Source organism: Canis lupus, chromosome 7 (assembly GCF_048164855.1).
Source record: "Canis lupus baileyi chromosome 7, mCanLup2.hap1, whole genome shotgun sequence".
In the NCBI taxonomy this organism is placed as follows: Eukaryota; Metazoa; Chordata; class Mammalia; order Carnivora; family Canidae; genus Canis; species Canis lupus.
This window is the reverse complement of record NC_132844.1, coordinates 45,154,601-45,171,976: the sequence shown is the minus strand read 5'-3', so window position 1 is coordinate 45,171,976 and position 17,376 is coordinate 45,154,601. Positions and strand designations below refer to the sequence as shown.

At 34.2% G+C, this 17,376-nt stretch overlaps 1 protein-coding gene across 1 annotated transcript in view; it reads right to left on the bottom strand.

Moving 5' to 3' along the window:
- The window catches only part of EYS (eyes shut homolog), a 1,513,100-nt gene that overhangs the window by 200,672 nt on the left and 1,295,052 nt on the right, over window positions 1-17,376 (bottom strand). The window contains exons 31-32 of the mRNA XM_072832461.1: window positions 12,589-12,697; window positions 1,328-1,548 (exon numbers count right to left, since the gene is read on the bottom strand). Of these exons, the coding sequence (XP_072688562.1) occupies window positions 1,328-1,548; window positions 12,589-12,697 (330 nt within the window). The remainder of the gene's footprint in view (window positions 1-1,327; window positions 1,549-12,588; window positions 12,698-17,376) is intronic.

Below are 17,376 nucleotides of genomic sequence, written 5' to 3'. Positions count from 1 at the left end.
TTTTGTTTCCTTCAAAAAAATAACCATGGCCAAGGAAGTTATCTTCACTCAAACTCAAAATTCACTATTTTAAAGCCCTTTAAAACCTTATCTGTTATATTTTTCCTACATCAAATAGGCCCATATTGTTGTTGTTATTTTTCAAATATATAAACCAAGGCACAGACTTGTACAGAGTTAACCAGAAGCAAAGGGTTTAGATACCCCAAGAGCCAATATCCACTTTTTCCACTAAACCATGCTTTTTCTTCAAATTTATTAGGTCAGTCTGTGATTGTTTGGTAAATATATCACCTTGATTTTATCATACCTGTCCTTTGTTCCTTGTCTTTGCTATTTGGCTCTTTCTCATTTTTCTTTTCCTATTCCAGTGATTATTTTCGGAGCCCGTCTCTGCCCACCATTTCTTATCGTACTCTTTGATAAAATTTTTCTCTTTCCCACACTATGCACATAGATGTTTACTTTTGTGAAGTCATTAACTACTTGATAGCTTGCCCCTTAGAAACACTGAGGTGAATTAATTACGATATTTCCTATGAGATTCGGTTAATTTTTCCTTGACTTGAATTAATATAATCTACACATGTTTTAGCATTCTCTCTGTCATTATTTGTAGCCCTGCAATAAAAATTTCTCAGAGCATTAAAGAAATTTGGGAATATGTTCTACACTGTCCAAATAAGACTCCCCCAGGGTTGATTAAGTTAAGACATTTTAGTGGAGCAGAAAGTAATTTTAATTAAAATCTTCTGAGGCTTACAAGCATGATGAATCTTTATATCAAGTAAAAAAGGTATATAGGCTTTTTCTTCCTTGATGTAAAGATTGCAAATAAGGAGAAGAAAGAGATATAAGTATTCTTCTCCATCTTTAATCTTACAGATCTAAGTAGATCTTTTATTTTTTAAAGATGAAGCAAAAAAAAAAAAAGAAAACCACAATAAAAATGAATGCATCAAAACTATTATCAATAAGTAAGAATCTGTCATTCATATGTCCTCAAAGCAGAACACCATGGTAAAATTATACTTGGATCCATCTGCAATTGCTGAAATCAGGTCATTCGAAATTGTCAAAATCAAGTTTAGTTACCTAGTTATTTTCCGAGGTCAAGTATTTCTTGACATTGGAGTCACAGTATATAAATTTCTTTGAACAAACAAGTATTCACCACATGTGTGCATGACCTAGATGATGCATATGCAAACTAAGAGGTTCCAGACCTTTCTTTCCTACCATCCAGGTGAAAATGCTGCTGATTTTTGTTGTTTTAAGAACTTGGAATCATGAAATATAGGTTGGAGATCAAGGGGCTGAAACTAACCTGATGCAGGTGCCATTGTTGTGGCATAGATGATGAGCACACCATGGGACATGGCAGTTCTCAATGTTCTTTCCACGTAGTGCTTCATCAATGATGAAGAATTCTTTGTTGTTTACTTGAAGCTCTTGAATGCAGCCTTTGAACCCATAAATCTGACCTGCATTCTTATAGATCTTAACATTTGCTGGGATGTGGCCAAGGAACATTGATTCAAAATGTACCTATAGGAAAAATAACAACAAAAAAATCTTGTAAGTTATGATTAGATTATATGAGAAAGACCTAGAATGTTTTGTTCTATAATGCATGCTTTAATGTATTTTACCATGTAAAATGGGTCATAATTGTTACTTACTTTTGCCACCTCTACTAGATGGTAGGATAAGTTACTTTAGAAAAAGGCTCTTATGTATTTTTCACAATATCTAATAAAACTCAGTAAAAAAGCATTCAGTAAAATTTGCTAATCGATTTCTCTGAAATATATTTTGGAACTCAAGTGTTTGCATTTTAATATGAATATTACCAAATAAAAACTGATAAAGAAAATAGAGGCTTGTTAACTATTGTTAAAGGGATTGAGTTGTGTTCCCCCAAATTTATAGGTGGATATTGCAACCCTCAGTAGCTCAGAATGTGGCCTTATTTGGAAATAGAGTTTATTCCCTGACCAGAATGACAATAAAATCTCTGGTATGAAGTAAACTGTGACTTAATCTCTCTTCCCACACTACAGTAATATATATAAATTTAATTCTCATCATTTATATGAATATAAAAGGTAGCTTTCTCAAACATGAAATTTATTAATTACAAATGAATTCTGGATGAACTGGTAATGAGACCCTGATCATCAGGGCTGTAGGCATATGAAAGGTGCATGCAGCAGCATTTGTGCAGTTTATGTCTCTGATGTTCTTATCCCCAAAACACATTCACACACTCCAAACTGATAGCTGAAAAGTATTTAAATTGACATTACAGGTACACTAAAATGGAAAACTGTCATTGCAAGAATTCTAAAACTAGTGCCAAATAATTAAGTTAAGGCTCTGAGGGGAGGAGAGGATGGGGAATTCTCAGTAATGCCATTTAATGTTTATATTAATATGTTCTGGTTTGATGCAAATGTGCTTTTTAGAGAACAGAAGCATGTTCAATTCTAGGAACATCAAAGCATCTCTATGACCCATAATAGATCAAACTAACCCTGTTATTTGAGCTTTTATTCTTTTCTGGTGACTCGAGTTCTGCTCCTGAAGGCATTCATTAATTTTTTGTGTGTACTTTATAAAAGGTTCAGATATATAGTCACCCAGAGGATGCCTATTTTTGAGCATAGTGGGGTGGAAGTCTCAAGGAGTATTAAAAGAGCCTTCATGTAACACAGGAGTACATTTAATTGTTTTCACATCCTTTTTCATATGCTAAGTCCATTTATATTAATTACTGTAACAAACTATTAGCAGAATTCTTTTATCATTTAAGATAAGTGACTCACCGCTAATGCAATCTGGAATCTATCATGAACCTGCAGACTCAGCGAATCCAAGGCCATGACCTCTTCTCACCAAGGGTCTCTGACATCTATGTTTATTGATCACACACCTGGAACAGCAAACTCTCTCACAGCTTTGACAAGTGTGCTGTTTTAGCACAAAACTGATAGAGGATGGAAGAATATCCTCCTCTTCTGTCAGCAGTGGGCAGATTTGAGGGAAAGTCTATGGAGCTATCTATGATTTATTAGACCATTAAAAAACACCCAAACAATGAAAGTAGATGGCTCTTGTATTTCTTCCGATCTGAGGCTCGAGCTGCGTTGGAATCCTGAAATGTCTAAAAAAGCTGCTGCCGTTGACTGCACATAGATAACCATTAAAATGGTTGACTTCCTCTATCCCCAGACTCTTAATTATCCAGGAGCTGCCTTTTGTGTGTATAATCATTCCTAAGGAGACAGGTCTTTAAAATAAGTCTTTTCTAATAACTTCTTGTGAATCAGACTATGGAGAATAGAGTCTGACATCAAGATATGATCTTACAAGATAAAACCACAGAGAACAGACATGGATAATCAAGGAGGAATCATCAAGATAATGAAAAATATGAATGGTGCTGAGGGAAAAGAACTCTGCAAAAGAGTGAAATGAGCATTCCCTTTCCTCTCAGAGTTTTCTCTTTAAGGGAATAATATATTTGCTCTTTTATAATATGTGGGAATGAAATAAGAAGACAGGCAAAAGGAAATAAACTTCTAAAAACCAGAGGTGGAGACAGATAAGCTGTTTTATCTTTTTTTTTTTTTTAAAATTCTGTTTTAATTTAAATTTGGACATTGGGAGTCTACGTACATTTCTGTAATGATATCTTTATTCAATGTTTTGTTTTATAGCCTCAAATCTGTCTAATGTTAAATAACTTTTTGTTAACAGGAAGGTAATTCTAAAGTAGTTTTTTACTTAATATTAACTATTGGAGTGCACTTTTCTTTACCTAAGAATATAATTACTTAGAATTGAAATTAACTGACTTTCATTTGTTTAACAAATTTTAATTTTTAACATTGTCTGAATTGTATGCAGAAAACATCACATCTTGGAATAGGGATGAATAAGAGGTGTTGGGTAAAATGTTTGGGGAGAAAGATTTATTTAAATAACTTTTTACATATGATTTGTCTTAAATTTTTAAAAATTTACAGTCATTAAATGAAAGGGGGTCGAAAGGCAGAACCAGTAGTTATTTCAATTCTTCATCTCTTTGCAGTTAGAAGATCTCTCTCTCTCCTCCTCTCCTCCTCTCCAATAATATAATAATCTGTGATCATACAGTCTCTTCTATCTTTTTATCCCTTTTAGGGGGATAACATAGTTATCTTGGGATTCTCTCAGAGTTTATAGTAATGCCTTACAAATAGGAAGTTTAATATAAGTTTGTTAAAGAATCACCTGATTAATGAAACTCAATCCTGTTTTTTTCCTACAATTTCCTATTTATCTTCTAGCCTTCTTCTACTTTATGCTGTCTTAGAACCTTGCTGTTTTACTAGATTCAACATATGGGAGGAATATTAATACGGCTTTAATTCTAATATAGCTTTCTATATATCCTTAATATATATATAGCATTGAGTGTTGAGTAGTGTTTACATGGAAGTTCTTGAATTTCTTATGAGATTAATATCAAGTAGCTTACACAAAGATTTTTTTTTTTATAATTTGATAAATAGCAATGAAGTCCTCATTGGTCCCATACTTTATAGTTAAATCTCTGATTCTTAAGGTTCTTTAGGCCAGAGAATGTTTTCAAAATGGTATCTTCTCACTTTGTCAAAGAAGGAACTGAACTTTAGTGAAGCAATCAGTGAACTGAGTCGCTATCCTGTGAGCATAGTGATATAGGAAAGTGGAAATATTTTTAAAAATGGGATTATTCTTGTCCATAATAGAATTTAATGTAATCTGGGGGATGAAATCACAAATTAGAAAATATAGTATACAGATCAGAAAGATGGTTCCAGATATTTCTTCCCTTAGGGAGACACTAATTCAAGAACAATACACAGACCAAGTCCCTTTGTGAGAAATGAGTAGATAGTTTAGAAGCACTTGTACCCTAGGTGAGTGTGAAATCAGCTGTACTGAGGATGACAGGAAAATCTGTGGCACTCAATGGCCAAAGGTCTCCCCCAGACTCAGTGAGGCATAATTGGAAGAAGACTTCCAGCTCCCAGTTTCTCTCTGGGGAGGGAAATAGAAGACTGAAACGTATATACTATGTGCAGACCTTTCAGGTCCAGCCCAAGAGATGAGTTCCTGTCTTGGTGAATCTAAGTGCTGACAGGGAAGTGTGCCAGTTTGGGGGCTACTGAGAACAAAGGCAAATGTTTGGACTAGCATGCATTCACTCACTGTAGACATGAGCTGGAGCTTAGTGGGAAGAGCAGGCAAAACTTCCCTAACTACTGACTTCTCTCCAACAATGGAAAGACCTGAATTCTGCATCCAAAAGAATGGCTTTTCAGGGGGCTGACTGAAGAATGGGTTTGTCTCCTTTGTCTTGGAACACTGACAGAAACTGCCATCCTGTAGATTTCTGGCTGTTACTGAAAATGAAAGAGGACTGGATGGTGTGTTGCTGCTCCAAAGGACCATGGATGCAGCAGACTGAGGCTGATATGGTTTGGTGGCCTCTTACTGGGGCAGAGCAAGGGAGTAGGGTGGAGAAGAATAGAGTATGCTTCCAACATTCTGGCTTTTCTATGGGCTCTTTGAGGGACTGGTTTCTATTTTGCCTGACTTGAAACCCTGACATGACCCATATGCCCTTAGGAACCCTGGGGCTGCTGAGAAAAGAAGAGAATTTGGGGGCTTGTGGAAGCTCCAGAGAACCTGTAGAACCTTAGACACACACTAGAGGGAGCAAAAGATTATGAGCATCTGAAAAAAAAAAAAACAACAACAACTGGTAAATTCCTATAAAAGGGAATTTATACACACAAGGCCACAGAAGATACATCCATAGAAAGTGCTGAGAGGTTCCCAGACTCTCTAGCTGGGCTGATTGGTGAAGGTCCTTTCTTATACGGAGGCAGTCCATAAAGACTGGGAAAGATGTCTGTTTTTTTCAAAGGTGTAGATATCATCATGAATTTTATAAGGTACAGGAAGAGATAGGAAAAATTAAAGGGACAGAATGAATCCCTGGTAACCAATTCTAAAGAAATGGAAGTACCTGACAAAGAATTTTAAAATAACTATCATGAAGATGCTCGATGAATTCAGGGAAATGAAGCATGAAGAAAATGAGAATATCAATAAAGAGAAAATATAGTAAAGAATCAAGCAGAAATTTTGGAGCTAAAGATGCAAAACTAATCGAAAAACTCACTGGAAGGGTTCATCAAACAACTTGATCAAGCAGAAGAAAGAATCAGCAAACTCAAAGATGGGTTTCTTTGAAAGTATTCAGTTAGAGCAGCAAAAAGAAAAAAAGACTGAAAAGGAGAGAGGAAAACCTGAGGAACTTAGAAGACACTATCAAATGGATCAATATATGCATTATGGGAGTATCAGAGGAAGAAGAGAAAGAGGCATAGAATACTTACTTGAAGATATAAAGACTGTAAATAAACACGAGAATTTTACATTTACTTACTTAAGTGTTTTCTTACTAGGGTCTTTTAGTTGGAATGAAGACAAACATTGATTGCTGTATTAAAAAAGAAAGATATCATGACTGAAAACATCATAAATTTGGGAGAGAAAATGGGCACCCAGATTAAGAAGCTCAAAAACTACCACAAGAAAGAACTTCAAGAAGTCTACACCAAGATACATAGCCAAATAGTCAAAAGTCAAAGATAGAGAATTCTGAGAACAGGAAAAAAAAAAAAAGAGACTTGCCACATAAAAGGGAGCCCCTATAGGGCTATCAATGGATTTCTTGCCAGAAGCCTTTAAAGCCAGAATGCTGTGGGATTATATATTCAAAGTGCTCAAAAATAAAGTTAAAAGATAAAAGTATAAAAACACTTTAACTATAAAATGTGTCAATGTATGCACAATATAAAAAAGATGTAAATGTGAGATCTTTATATGAAGTGTGGACAGGGGAGAAGTAAATGATTAGAGCAATTGAAGTTAAGTTGCTATAAGCTTAAAATATATTATTATAATTGTAAGATGTTCTATGTAAGCCCTATGCTAACCACAAATACACTATATATAAAAGATATGGAAAAAAATGAGAAAGGCATCAAAATATGTCTCACATACACACACATATACAAAAACCAATGAGATACAAAGGAAGAGAACAAGGGAGAAAAAGAGGGGCAAAAAAAAAAAAAATCTATAAGACACAAACAATTAATGAAATGGAAATAGCTTCTTATCTATTAGTAATTTAAGTGTAAATGGAGTAAACTCCCAATCAAAAAACATAAAGTGACTGAGTGGACCAGAAAAATTAAGAAAACTCCCAAGATCCAACTATATTCCATCTATAAGAAACTCACTTTTGATTTAAGAACATACAGGCTGAAAGTGAAAGAATGGAGAGAGGTATTCCATACAAATGGCAACCAAAAAAGAGCAGTAATGGCTATGGCTATTCAGACAAAACAGACAAGTCAACTACAGTCATAAGAGACAAAAAATGACCTTATATAATGATTAAAAGGGTCAACTGGCCAGGAAGATATAACAATTATATATATATTGGCTGTATATATATATATATATATATATACAGCCAATATCAGAACACAGCACTGACTCTAGAACAACATGGGTTTGAACTGCATAGGACCACTTTTATGCAGATTTTTTTCAATAAATATATGTATCATACTGTAAATACATTTTCTCTTCCTTATGATTTTCTTAACAGTATTTTCTTTAATTAATGTTGTTATAAAAATACAATATATATACAATATATGAATATATATACAAATATGCATTAATCAACTGTTTACATTATCAGTAAGGCTGCCGGTCAACAGGCTGTTAGTTAAATTCTGGGAGAGTCAAAATTATAAATGGATTTCAATTGTGTGGGGTTGGCACCCCTAATCCCCATGTTCAAGGGTCAACTGTATGTGCAAATTAAGCAATGTACTCTTTTCAAAGGAGCAATGGTTCAAAGAAGAAATTAAATAATTCAGAAAATATCTTGAGACAATGGAATGTAATATACCATAACTTATGGGATGTAGCAAATAGTTCTAACAAGAAAGTTCATATCTTGAAAAGCTTAGTAAAAAAGAAGAAAGACTCAAATCAATAATGTAACTTTATATATCACAGAACTAGACAAAGAAGAATAAATTAAGTCCAAAGTTAGCAGAAAGTATAAAATTATATAAAAATTAGAACAGAAAAAAAATAGGGAACAGAAAAACATTAAAAAAATCAGCAAAGTTGAGTTGGATTTCTGAAAAGATCAACAAAACTAACCTTTAGCTAGACTAATTAAAAGAAGAGAGAAGATTCAAATAAAATCAGAAATGAAAGATGACATTACAACTGATGCCACAGAAATAAAAAGGACTATGAGATAACTATGAACAATTACACATCAACAAACTGGATAACCTAGAAGAAATGGATAAATTCCCAGAAACCTACAACGTACCAAGAGGAAATCATGAATAAATTAAAAATCTGAACAGATGAATAATAAGAGAAAGAATCTGTAATCAAAAACCTCCTAACAAACAAAAGCCCAGTAACAGATGGTTTCACAGGAGGATTCTACAAAAAATTTTAAAAAAGAATTAATACCAATCCTTCTCAAACTCTTCCAAAAAGCTGAGGAGGAGTGAATACTCCAAGCTTATTCTCTGATGCCAGCATCTTCCCGATACTAAAGACAGAAGAAGACATTACAAGGAAAAAAATCTGCAAGCTTATATACCTGATGAATCAAGATGTAAATCTTCAATAAAATACTGGCAAACCAAATTTAACAGCACATTTAATTACAAAAATTATGTACCATGACCAAGTGGGATTTATCCCTGTGATACAAGGATGGTTCGACAGAAAAAATAAATCAATGTGATGTACCACATTAATAGAACAAAGGATAAGGATTACAAGATTAATAGATGCAGAAAAAGTATTTGACAAAATTCAACATCATTTCTTTATAAAAAGACTCAACAAACTATGAATAAAAGGAAATTACCTTACATAATAAAGGCCATATATGACAATCCCATAGCTAATACCATACTCAATGGTGAAAACCCGAAAGCTTTTTCTCTAAGATCAGGAAGAAAACAAGAGTGCCCATTCTCTCTATTCCTATTCATCATAGTACTGGGAGTCCTAGCAGAACAACTGGGCAGGAAAAAGAAATAAAAGCAAGAAGTTCCCGTAGATGACATGATCTTATATATAGAAAATCCTAAAAAGTCCACAAAAAATTAAAACTAATAAATAAATTCAGTGAGGCTGCAGGAAACAAAATCTACATAAAAAAAATCAGTTGTGCTTCTACATGCTTCCAAAGAGCAACCTGGAAAGCAATTAAGAAAACAATCTCATTCACATAGAATCAGAGGGAATAAAATAATTAGGAGTAAACATAACTAAGGAGATGAATACACTGAGAACTATAAAACATTGCTGAAAGGGATGAAAGAAGATGCAAAAAAGTGGAAAAACTTCCTGTGTTCATGGATTGGAAGACTTAATGCTGTTAAAAGTTCATTCTACCTAAAGTGATCTACAGATATAATATAATGCAATCCCTATCAAATTTCCAAAGGCAGTTTTTGAATAGAAAAAAAAATCCTTAACAGAGGACCCCAAATAGCCAGAACAACATTGAGAAAGGAAAACAAACCTGGAAGCACGATACTTCCTGACTTCAAAGCATATTACTAAGCCACAGTAATCAAAAACAGTATGGTTTTGGCATATAGACACATAAATACAAACAGCAGAACAGAACCCAGAAATACACTTGTGTGTCTATGATCAAATGATCCTTGACAAGGTGCCACATCTACACGATGAGGAAAGTCATCGTCTCTTCAACAAATGGTTTGGGAAAACTGGACACACACATGCAAAAAAGTTGAACCTTTACACCATACACAAAAATTCAACTCAAAACTAATTATAAAGACTTACACATCAGACTTGAAACTATACTACTTGAAGAAGAAAACTTAGAGTAAAAGCTTCATAACATTAGTTTTGGCAATGATTTCTTGGATACAGTACCAAAACCACAAGCAACAAAAGCAAAAAAAGACAAGTGGGGCTATGTCAAATTAAAAAATCTCCACTGCAAAGGTAACCATCAATGAAGGAAAAGGCAATCTACAGAATGAGAGAAACTATCCACAAACCATATATCTAATATGGGGTTAATATAAAAAATACAGAAGGAACTCCTATGCCTCAATAGCAAAAACAAATAAGCTGATTAAAAAGCTCATATTTTCAGGGTACCCATCATAAAAAAAAAAAAGCAATAGCAAGTAAAAAGTGTTGACAAAGATGTGAAGAAACAAACCTTTGTGTACTGTTGTGGGAATGCACAATTGTGTGGTAACTATATGTGCAACAGTATGAAGATTCCTCAAAAAATTAAAAATGAAGGTATCTTATGATCCAGCAATTCCACTAATGAGTATTTATTGAAAAGAGCTGAAAACTGCTGAGTGAAGTAAGTCAGTCGGAGAAGGACAAACATTATATGTTCTCATTCATTTGGGGAATATAAATAATAGTGAAAGGGAATATAAGGGAAGGGAGAAGAAATGTGTGGGAAATATCAGAAAGGGAGACAGAACGTAAAGACTGCTAACTCTGGGAAACGAACTAGGGGTGGTAGAAGGGGAGGAGGGCGGGGGGTGGGAGTGAATGGGTGACGGGCACTGGGGGTTATTCTGTATGTTAGTAAATTGAACACCAATAAAAAATAAATTAAAAAAAATAAAAATAAAAGCTTAAAAGCTAAAAAAAAGAGCTGAAAACAGGATCTTTTTTTTATATGTGTGTTTTTAAAAACGTTTTTATTTAAATTCTAGTTAGTTGACATACAGTGTTATGTTAGTTTCAGGGGTACAACATAGTGATTCAACACTTCCGTGCAAACACCCGGTGCTCATCACAGGTGCCCTTCTTGATCCTCATCACCTATTTCATCCCATCTTCCCCTCCCTTCTGGTAACCATCAGTTTGTTCTCTGTAGCGAAGAGCCTGTTTCTTGGTTTGCCGCTCTCTTTTTTTCCCTTATGCCTGTTTGTTTGTAGCATACTGCATGTTATTCGTAAGAAAATATAGAGCTTTCAATATAAAGAATGGATGACCAGACAGAATGAAGATAAAATCACACTGACTGCTTTACATTGGATTTTTCACAAAACTATGAGTGTTTCATAGATTTTCCACCATTTGAATAGTCTGTGTTTTGAATCTAAAATTTGGCTAACTTGCACTCTAGCATGCCTTTTAAAAAAAACTAATGTACAGTTTATATATAGTATATTGATTCGGGTTTATGTATAATGATTCAACAATCTTATACATTACTCAGTGCTCATCACAGTAAGTGGCCCCTTAATCCCCTTCACCTATTTTACTCATCCTCTTACATGCCTCTCCTCTGGCAACATCCAGTTTGTTCTCTATATTTAAGACTGCTTTTTTTTTTTTTTTTTGGTCTTTTTTCTTCAAAACTAAAACCAATTTTATTCTTACCTTAACTATCCACTTGATAGTTTTCAATCTGCTGGAGCAGAAAATGAAGTACAATAAAGTGTATTATAAGGTAACAAAAAAACCGACATTGGGAATCAGAAAATCTGGGATCAAGTCTCTTTCTTTATCACTATGAAATTTTGGACATTTGATACTCAATTTCATCAGATACTACCTTGTAAAAGAGATATTCATTCTAACTTTAGAGGGTTCTTGGGAAGATCAGATGAGAGAAAAATATATGGCCACAATTTGGAAAATGTAATGTGCTTATGCAAATGTTAGCTATTCTTATGTGCTTCCTTAAGATGCTTGTATATACTCAATAAGAGAAAAAAACTACATAGAAAAAAAATGGAAATAAAATGAAATTTCCAATTCATTAAGGCTTTACACACTGCCAGCTCTAATGTGCACCAAAATTAGCACTTTGGAGCTCTAATTATACAGATTAACTCTCCATGATGATCAAATGAACCAGGAATTCTTTATCTTAAATATATTTGTGTAAAGTCACACTAAGAAGCATGTAACCAACCACATCATTAAAATTAAAAGAATTCAGCAAATTGCCTGGTCTCTAGAGGGATAAACATCCTCTCTTCTTTCAATTTTCTTCATTCAACATTTCTAAGAAAAATTCCCTGAGAAGGAACTTTTTAATAACAGTATAAGCACTGCCATAGCCCATAAAAATGTAAGTTTTTAAGCACTGCTTTGTATCTTGCTAATCTTTCTAAATTTCTGTGCTGTTTTTCTTAATCAAGCATAATATGTTATATGCAAAGTGTGAGAGGAAAATTAATTTCTTGTAAAATTTAATAAAACTTTGATAGCGACAGGGAGTATTAAACATATTTAATTGTACCTAAGTGTCAGGAATGATTATTCTGGTATTTTGTTGAGAGTTTTTACAAGGAATCTGTTCAATAAAGAAATATGATAGGTGTTTAGTAACTTAAAAAGAAATATTTACTTCAGATATTGAGGGCACACTTTGTCACGTTTGGAACTGGGTATTTGCTTAACTACCTGAGAGACATAGGATATCTCTGTGTCTTCCTTCTGTATTGGAGGTTTTCCGTCTGCAGTCATTTCAATCATGCAAGCAATCCGAGGGCTGCCAACAGGGATTGTGTAGCTAGAAATAAAACAGAAGAGGCCATTATTCTATGTATAACTGGCAAGAACAGTGTTACTTTGCACATGGATGGTAAGTACTTCTTCAACGAGAGGTACTTTCTGGATCATAATAATCCTGAAATATGGCCCCAACCAAGTGTGAACATTTTAGGATAGATAAATGATATATTTCTTTTCTAACACTGAAATTCTATTTTCCTTCTTTCTTTCTGTCTCTAAATCAGGACTTGAAATGCTTTCAGAAAGTTAAACCCCCACAAAACAGAAAGAGCTTTTCTGTATATGTAGGTAATAATACATTTTAAGTGCTAACTGTGGTCGACATATGGTCTCACTCATGTAGGAGACTGCTGGACAAGAAACAGCAATGTTAAATGATGCTAAACTGCCTAGGTAGAAATTTTCCCTCCCTGGCCTACAGGGGAAATAGAAATGGAATAAGAAATGAAAGGCTGCATACCCCTGAGCAGTGAGATTACACTGTGATATAGTTATCAGAACTCAGAAAGCATGCTGCTAATGTACTAGCTAGTACTGCATCTCAGAGATAAAGAAAAGTGTAAGGTTAAGGGAATTTGTAGAATGAATAGCAGAAATGACCAATACACAATTGAAAATTTATCACAGTTTACAGAGTGATGCCATCAGATGAAAAGGGATACATACTAAGGTACTTGGCATAAAATTAAATAGAATTTTAAAAGACAACTCAAATGAGATTACCCTATCACTTGTCGTATGCAATAATAGTAACTTGTATTGTTATGAAGTCTATTCCATAGAGATATTAGGCACACATTTACTAATATTAACAGTGGCTCTCTCTGCACTCTGAAAGTATTAATGATTTTAATGTTTTCACTTATTTATATTTTCTACATTTTGGTTAATGAACACGCCAACTTTTTATTTTTAATTTTGATCAACTCCCCCAGTTTGTGCATGACTGAGAGCTTTCCCAGGATGCAAGATTTCTCAGGGCTAAAACCAGGTAAGTGCCTAGCAACCCAGGATCAGTTGGTAATCCTACTTTTAAAAGAAAAAGTGAGTCTTATTAAAAATCATTGGTTAAATCATTTATCAGTATTTTTTTAAATTAACTTTGGAGTCTCAGTTTAATGGAAAATACAAATCAGGACTTTTTTCTTTCCTTCCTTGCTCCAGAAGGGACAGCTGTCGTGCTGGTTTCCTCTTCCTCCTTACCTAGAATACAAATCTGATATGGTCCTTTTAATACATCATTCCACTACTTTTTTTGGCCTCTGCTCTAGTTTACCAAGGTCACTTCTAATTTCGATCAGATCACTGTTGAAAATTCTTCCATTCTAGGAATAACCTCTACAGCGTTCCACTTGTGCGAATTATGTATTGTAGAGATATACGAGGCACATATGTCATTATAGTTGATACGGGCAGGTAGACCTGTACAGATGCTTTATAATGCAGATGTGGGAAATACTTCTCAGGGAACGCACATGTCCTTATTAAGAAATAGTTAGATCTCTTTTGGTTTGTTTCATTCAGTGCTTGTTAAAATCTAACCATATACTGCAAAAGTATATGGTTTTTATAGAAGGAAGCCACTCTATCTGCTTTCTATTACCCCCTTCATATCTTCCCCTGACCCTTTCATCAAATGGTAGATTCTATTGTCTGCTTGATCTATGCACTGTTTTGGAAATGTTTACTCTAATTCTACCAGAGATTTTCTATATGTAGATTCTTATCGTGTTCATTTTTATAATGTTTCATATTTGTTTATAGACTAAATTGTGTGATAAGAAATGAAAAAATGCTGTATAAACAAATTAGACATTATGCTACATAAATCATTTGAGGAAAGATCTAAGTACATATCCCTTATGCCTCTCAAGTATTGCTGAGGCCAGCCAAGTCTAATGATTTAAAGACTTAAGGATCATATTTTGAGATAATCCATTGACTGGCTGAGTGATCTTAGGCAAACCACTTAACCTTTCATCCCTAAAGTGTGATTATCCACAGAAGGGAGATAATCATTCTTGGCTCATAAATGGTTAGTGAGAATCACATTATTTAATGTACATAAATCATTCAGTGCTAATATTAAAATCCAAAGTTAAAGCAATTATTTGCTGACTAGACAGGGATCTCTAAAGAGATTTTTATGAAAATAAATTACACAGTCAAGCTGAAGTGTTCATCTACTTCTGCTAATATTGCTTGTAATGGGATTCAAAATCAAATACTCGGGTAGCATTGTTTTAAAAACTAAAATCTGACAAAACAGACATTGTTTTCCCCCAATGTCCTTAACATTCTTGTTTTTAATGTTTATAGTCTTTAGATATGCTAAACAATTTGGGAGAAACCTCTGACTTGGAAAAGACAATATACTTTTAAACTTTTAGAAGATAGTGCTCAAACTGCAAGTTCAAGATATCCATAACAATGAGAAAGGTTGCAAAAATGTAAACAATGGAGAGTGGATTGTTCAATCAAGTACTTTTATATAATTGAATGCTATCCAGCTCTTATACTGGAGTTGTAGAATACTAGCTAATGGCATGGAATAATATTTGTATAGAATAGAAAAAGTGATAAAGACAATTTGAGTGATATGACATTTTTATAAAAAATATGCGTTGAGATAATACCAGATCTACTTCCACTAATATTAACAGTGGCTATCTCTGCATGCTGAGAATAAAGATGACTTTTAATTTGTCTCTTTTGCTTATTTGTATTTTCCATATTTTGGATACAAAACATACAATAATTTTAAATTTCACCTCATAAAAGAAATACTCAATTTTATAAAAATTTATAAACATTCAGTTTTTATTTACAAAAAGGCAAAAATAATTTAGTGACTTTTCTGTTTTCCTAGATTCCATGCTTTAATTTCCAGGTAGACTATCTTCTTGTTAGGTATGCTGACCTTTGAACAACACAGGGGTTAGGGATAATCTCCCCCCTTGCCCCCTCCCCTTGCCCGGGAGTTGAAAAGCCACATACGACTTTTGAAACTTAACTAATAGCCTTCTGTTGACTAGAAGTCTTATTGATAACATATATAATCAATTAATACGTATTTTATGTTATATGTATTACAAATTATATTCTTACAATAAACTAAGCTAAAGAAAAGAAAATGTTATCAAGAAAATCATAATGAAGGGAAAATAATATTTATAGTACTTTACTGTATTTATCAAAAAATATCTGCATAGAAGTGGACTGACACAATTGAAACCCATGTTGTGGGATCCCTGGGTGGCTCAGCAATTTAGCGCCTGTCTTCGGCCCAGGGCATGATCCTGGAGTTCTGGGATCGAGTCCCACCCACATCAGGCTCCCTGCATGGAGCCTGCTTCTCCCTCTGCCTATGTCTCTGCCTCTCTCTCTCTCTGTGTCTCTCATTAATAAATAAATAAAATCTTTAAAATAAAAAAAAGATTTTAGAAACTCATGTTGTTCAAGGCTCAACTGCATTGCTTTTTGATAGCCTCTGAAATTTCTTGTTCTGGAACTTATATTAGATATCTTTTGGAAGCCTATTAAACTGTTCTCTAAATTTCTTACTCTTGCTTTCACTTTTTAGAATATTTTCTTGATTTCTCTGTCCTGTATTCTTCCTATGCACTGATTTTTTCTTCAGCAGTCTCCAGGATCATTTAAATTGTCTACTGAGTTTTAAATTTCAATGAAAAAAATCTTTTATTCCCAAGATCTTGAATATTTTTCATAATTTTTTGTTTAATATATGTCTATTTTTCTTTTATAATTTCTTTTTTAGAAAAGGTTTATTTATTTGAGAAAGGGAGAGACAGAGAGACAGGAAGAGAGCATGTGCACGGGGGCGGAGGTGCAGGGTTGGGGGGAGAAGCAGGCTTCCCACTAAGCAGGGAGCCAGATGTGGGGCTCCATCTCAGGACCCCAGGATCATGAGCTGAGCTGAAGGCAGACGTTTAACCAACTGAGCCACCCATGCGCCCCTCTTTTATAATTTATCCTTTAAAATGAGTCATTCCTTCACTAGTGCTTTCTAGCATCCCAGAAATACTTATTTTAAACTTTTTGTCAGACTTTTCCATAAAAAGGATTTTATGTAGAGTGATTCATTCCACTTGCTGATTTGTTTGGTTCCCTTCTCAGTGTTGCCGTGTGCTCAGATATTGTGCTGTGCAGGCTCACTTTCAGTGAGAAGTATTCTTATTTCCCTCTCTTTCCCCACTTCCATTCTCCTTATTGTACCTTTCTGCTGTACCCCAGTATACTTGCATAATAAGAGCTCTACCTGATTTTCTGAACATCTAAACCTGAATCTTGGATAATGTGTATCTGGTAGTTTTGTCCTTTGGTGATATTGAAGATATTCATAGGTTTATTCAGGGCTAAAAAGATTGCTTGGTACAGTTCTGCTCATGATGCTTTGGTTGCACTCTGTTTTCTTCCTAGCTGGCAGTTTGCTGAAAATCAGAATCCCAGATGACAGTCTCTCTTTTTCTTTGTGTGCAGATAGATGGATAGATGGATGGATAGATGGATACACAGACAGACATAGATAGCACATGTATGCTTGAATGAGTAGTTTTAGTTTCCTTATAGGAGCTGAGCTTCTCTGTTTTTAGACCTAGATCTTGGCAGGCCTGCAGTATTAGCTCTTGCTGCTTTGCATTTTTGTCTGTTTCTTGT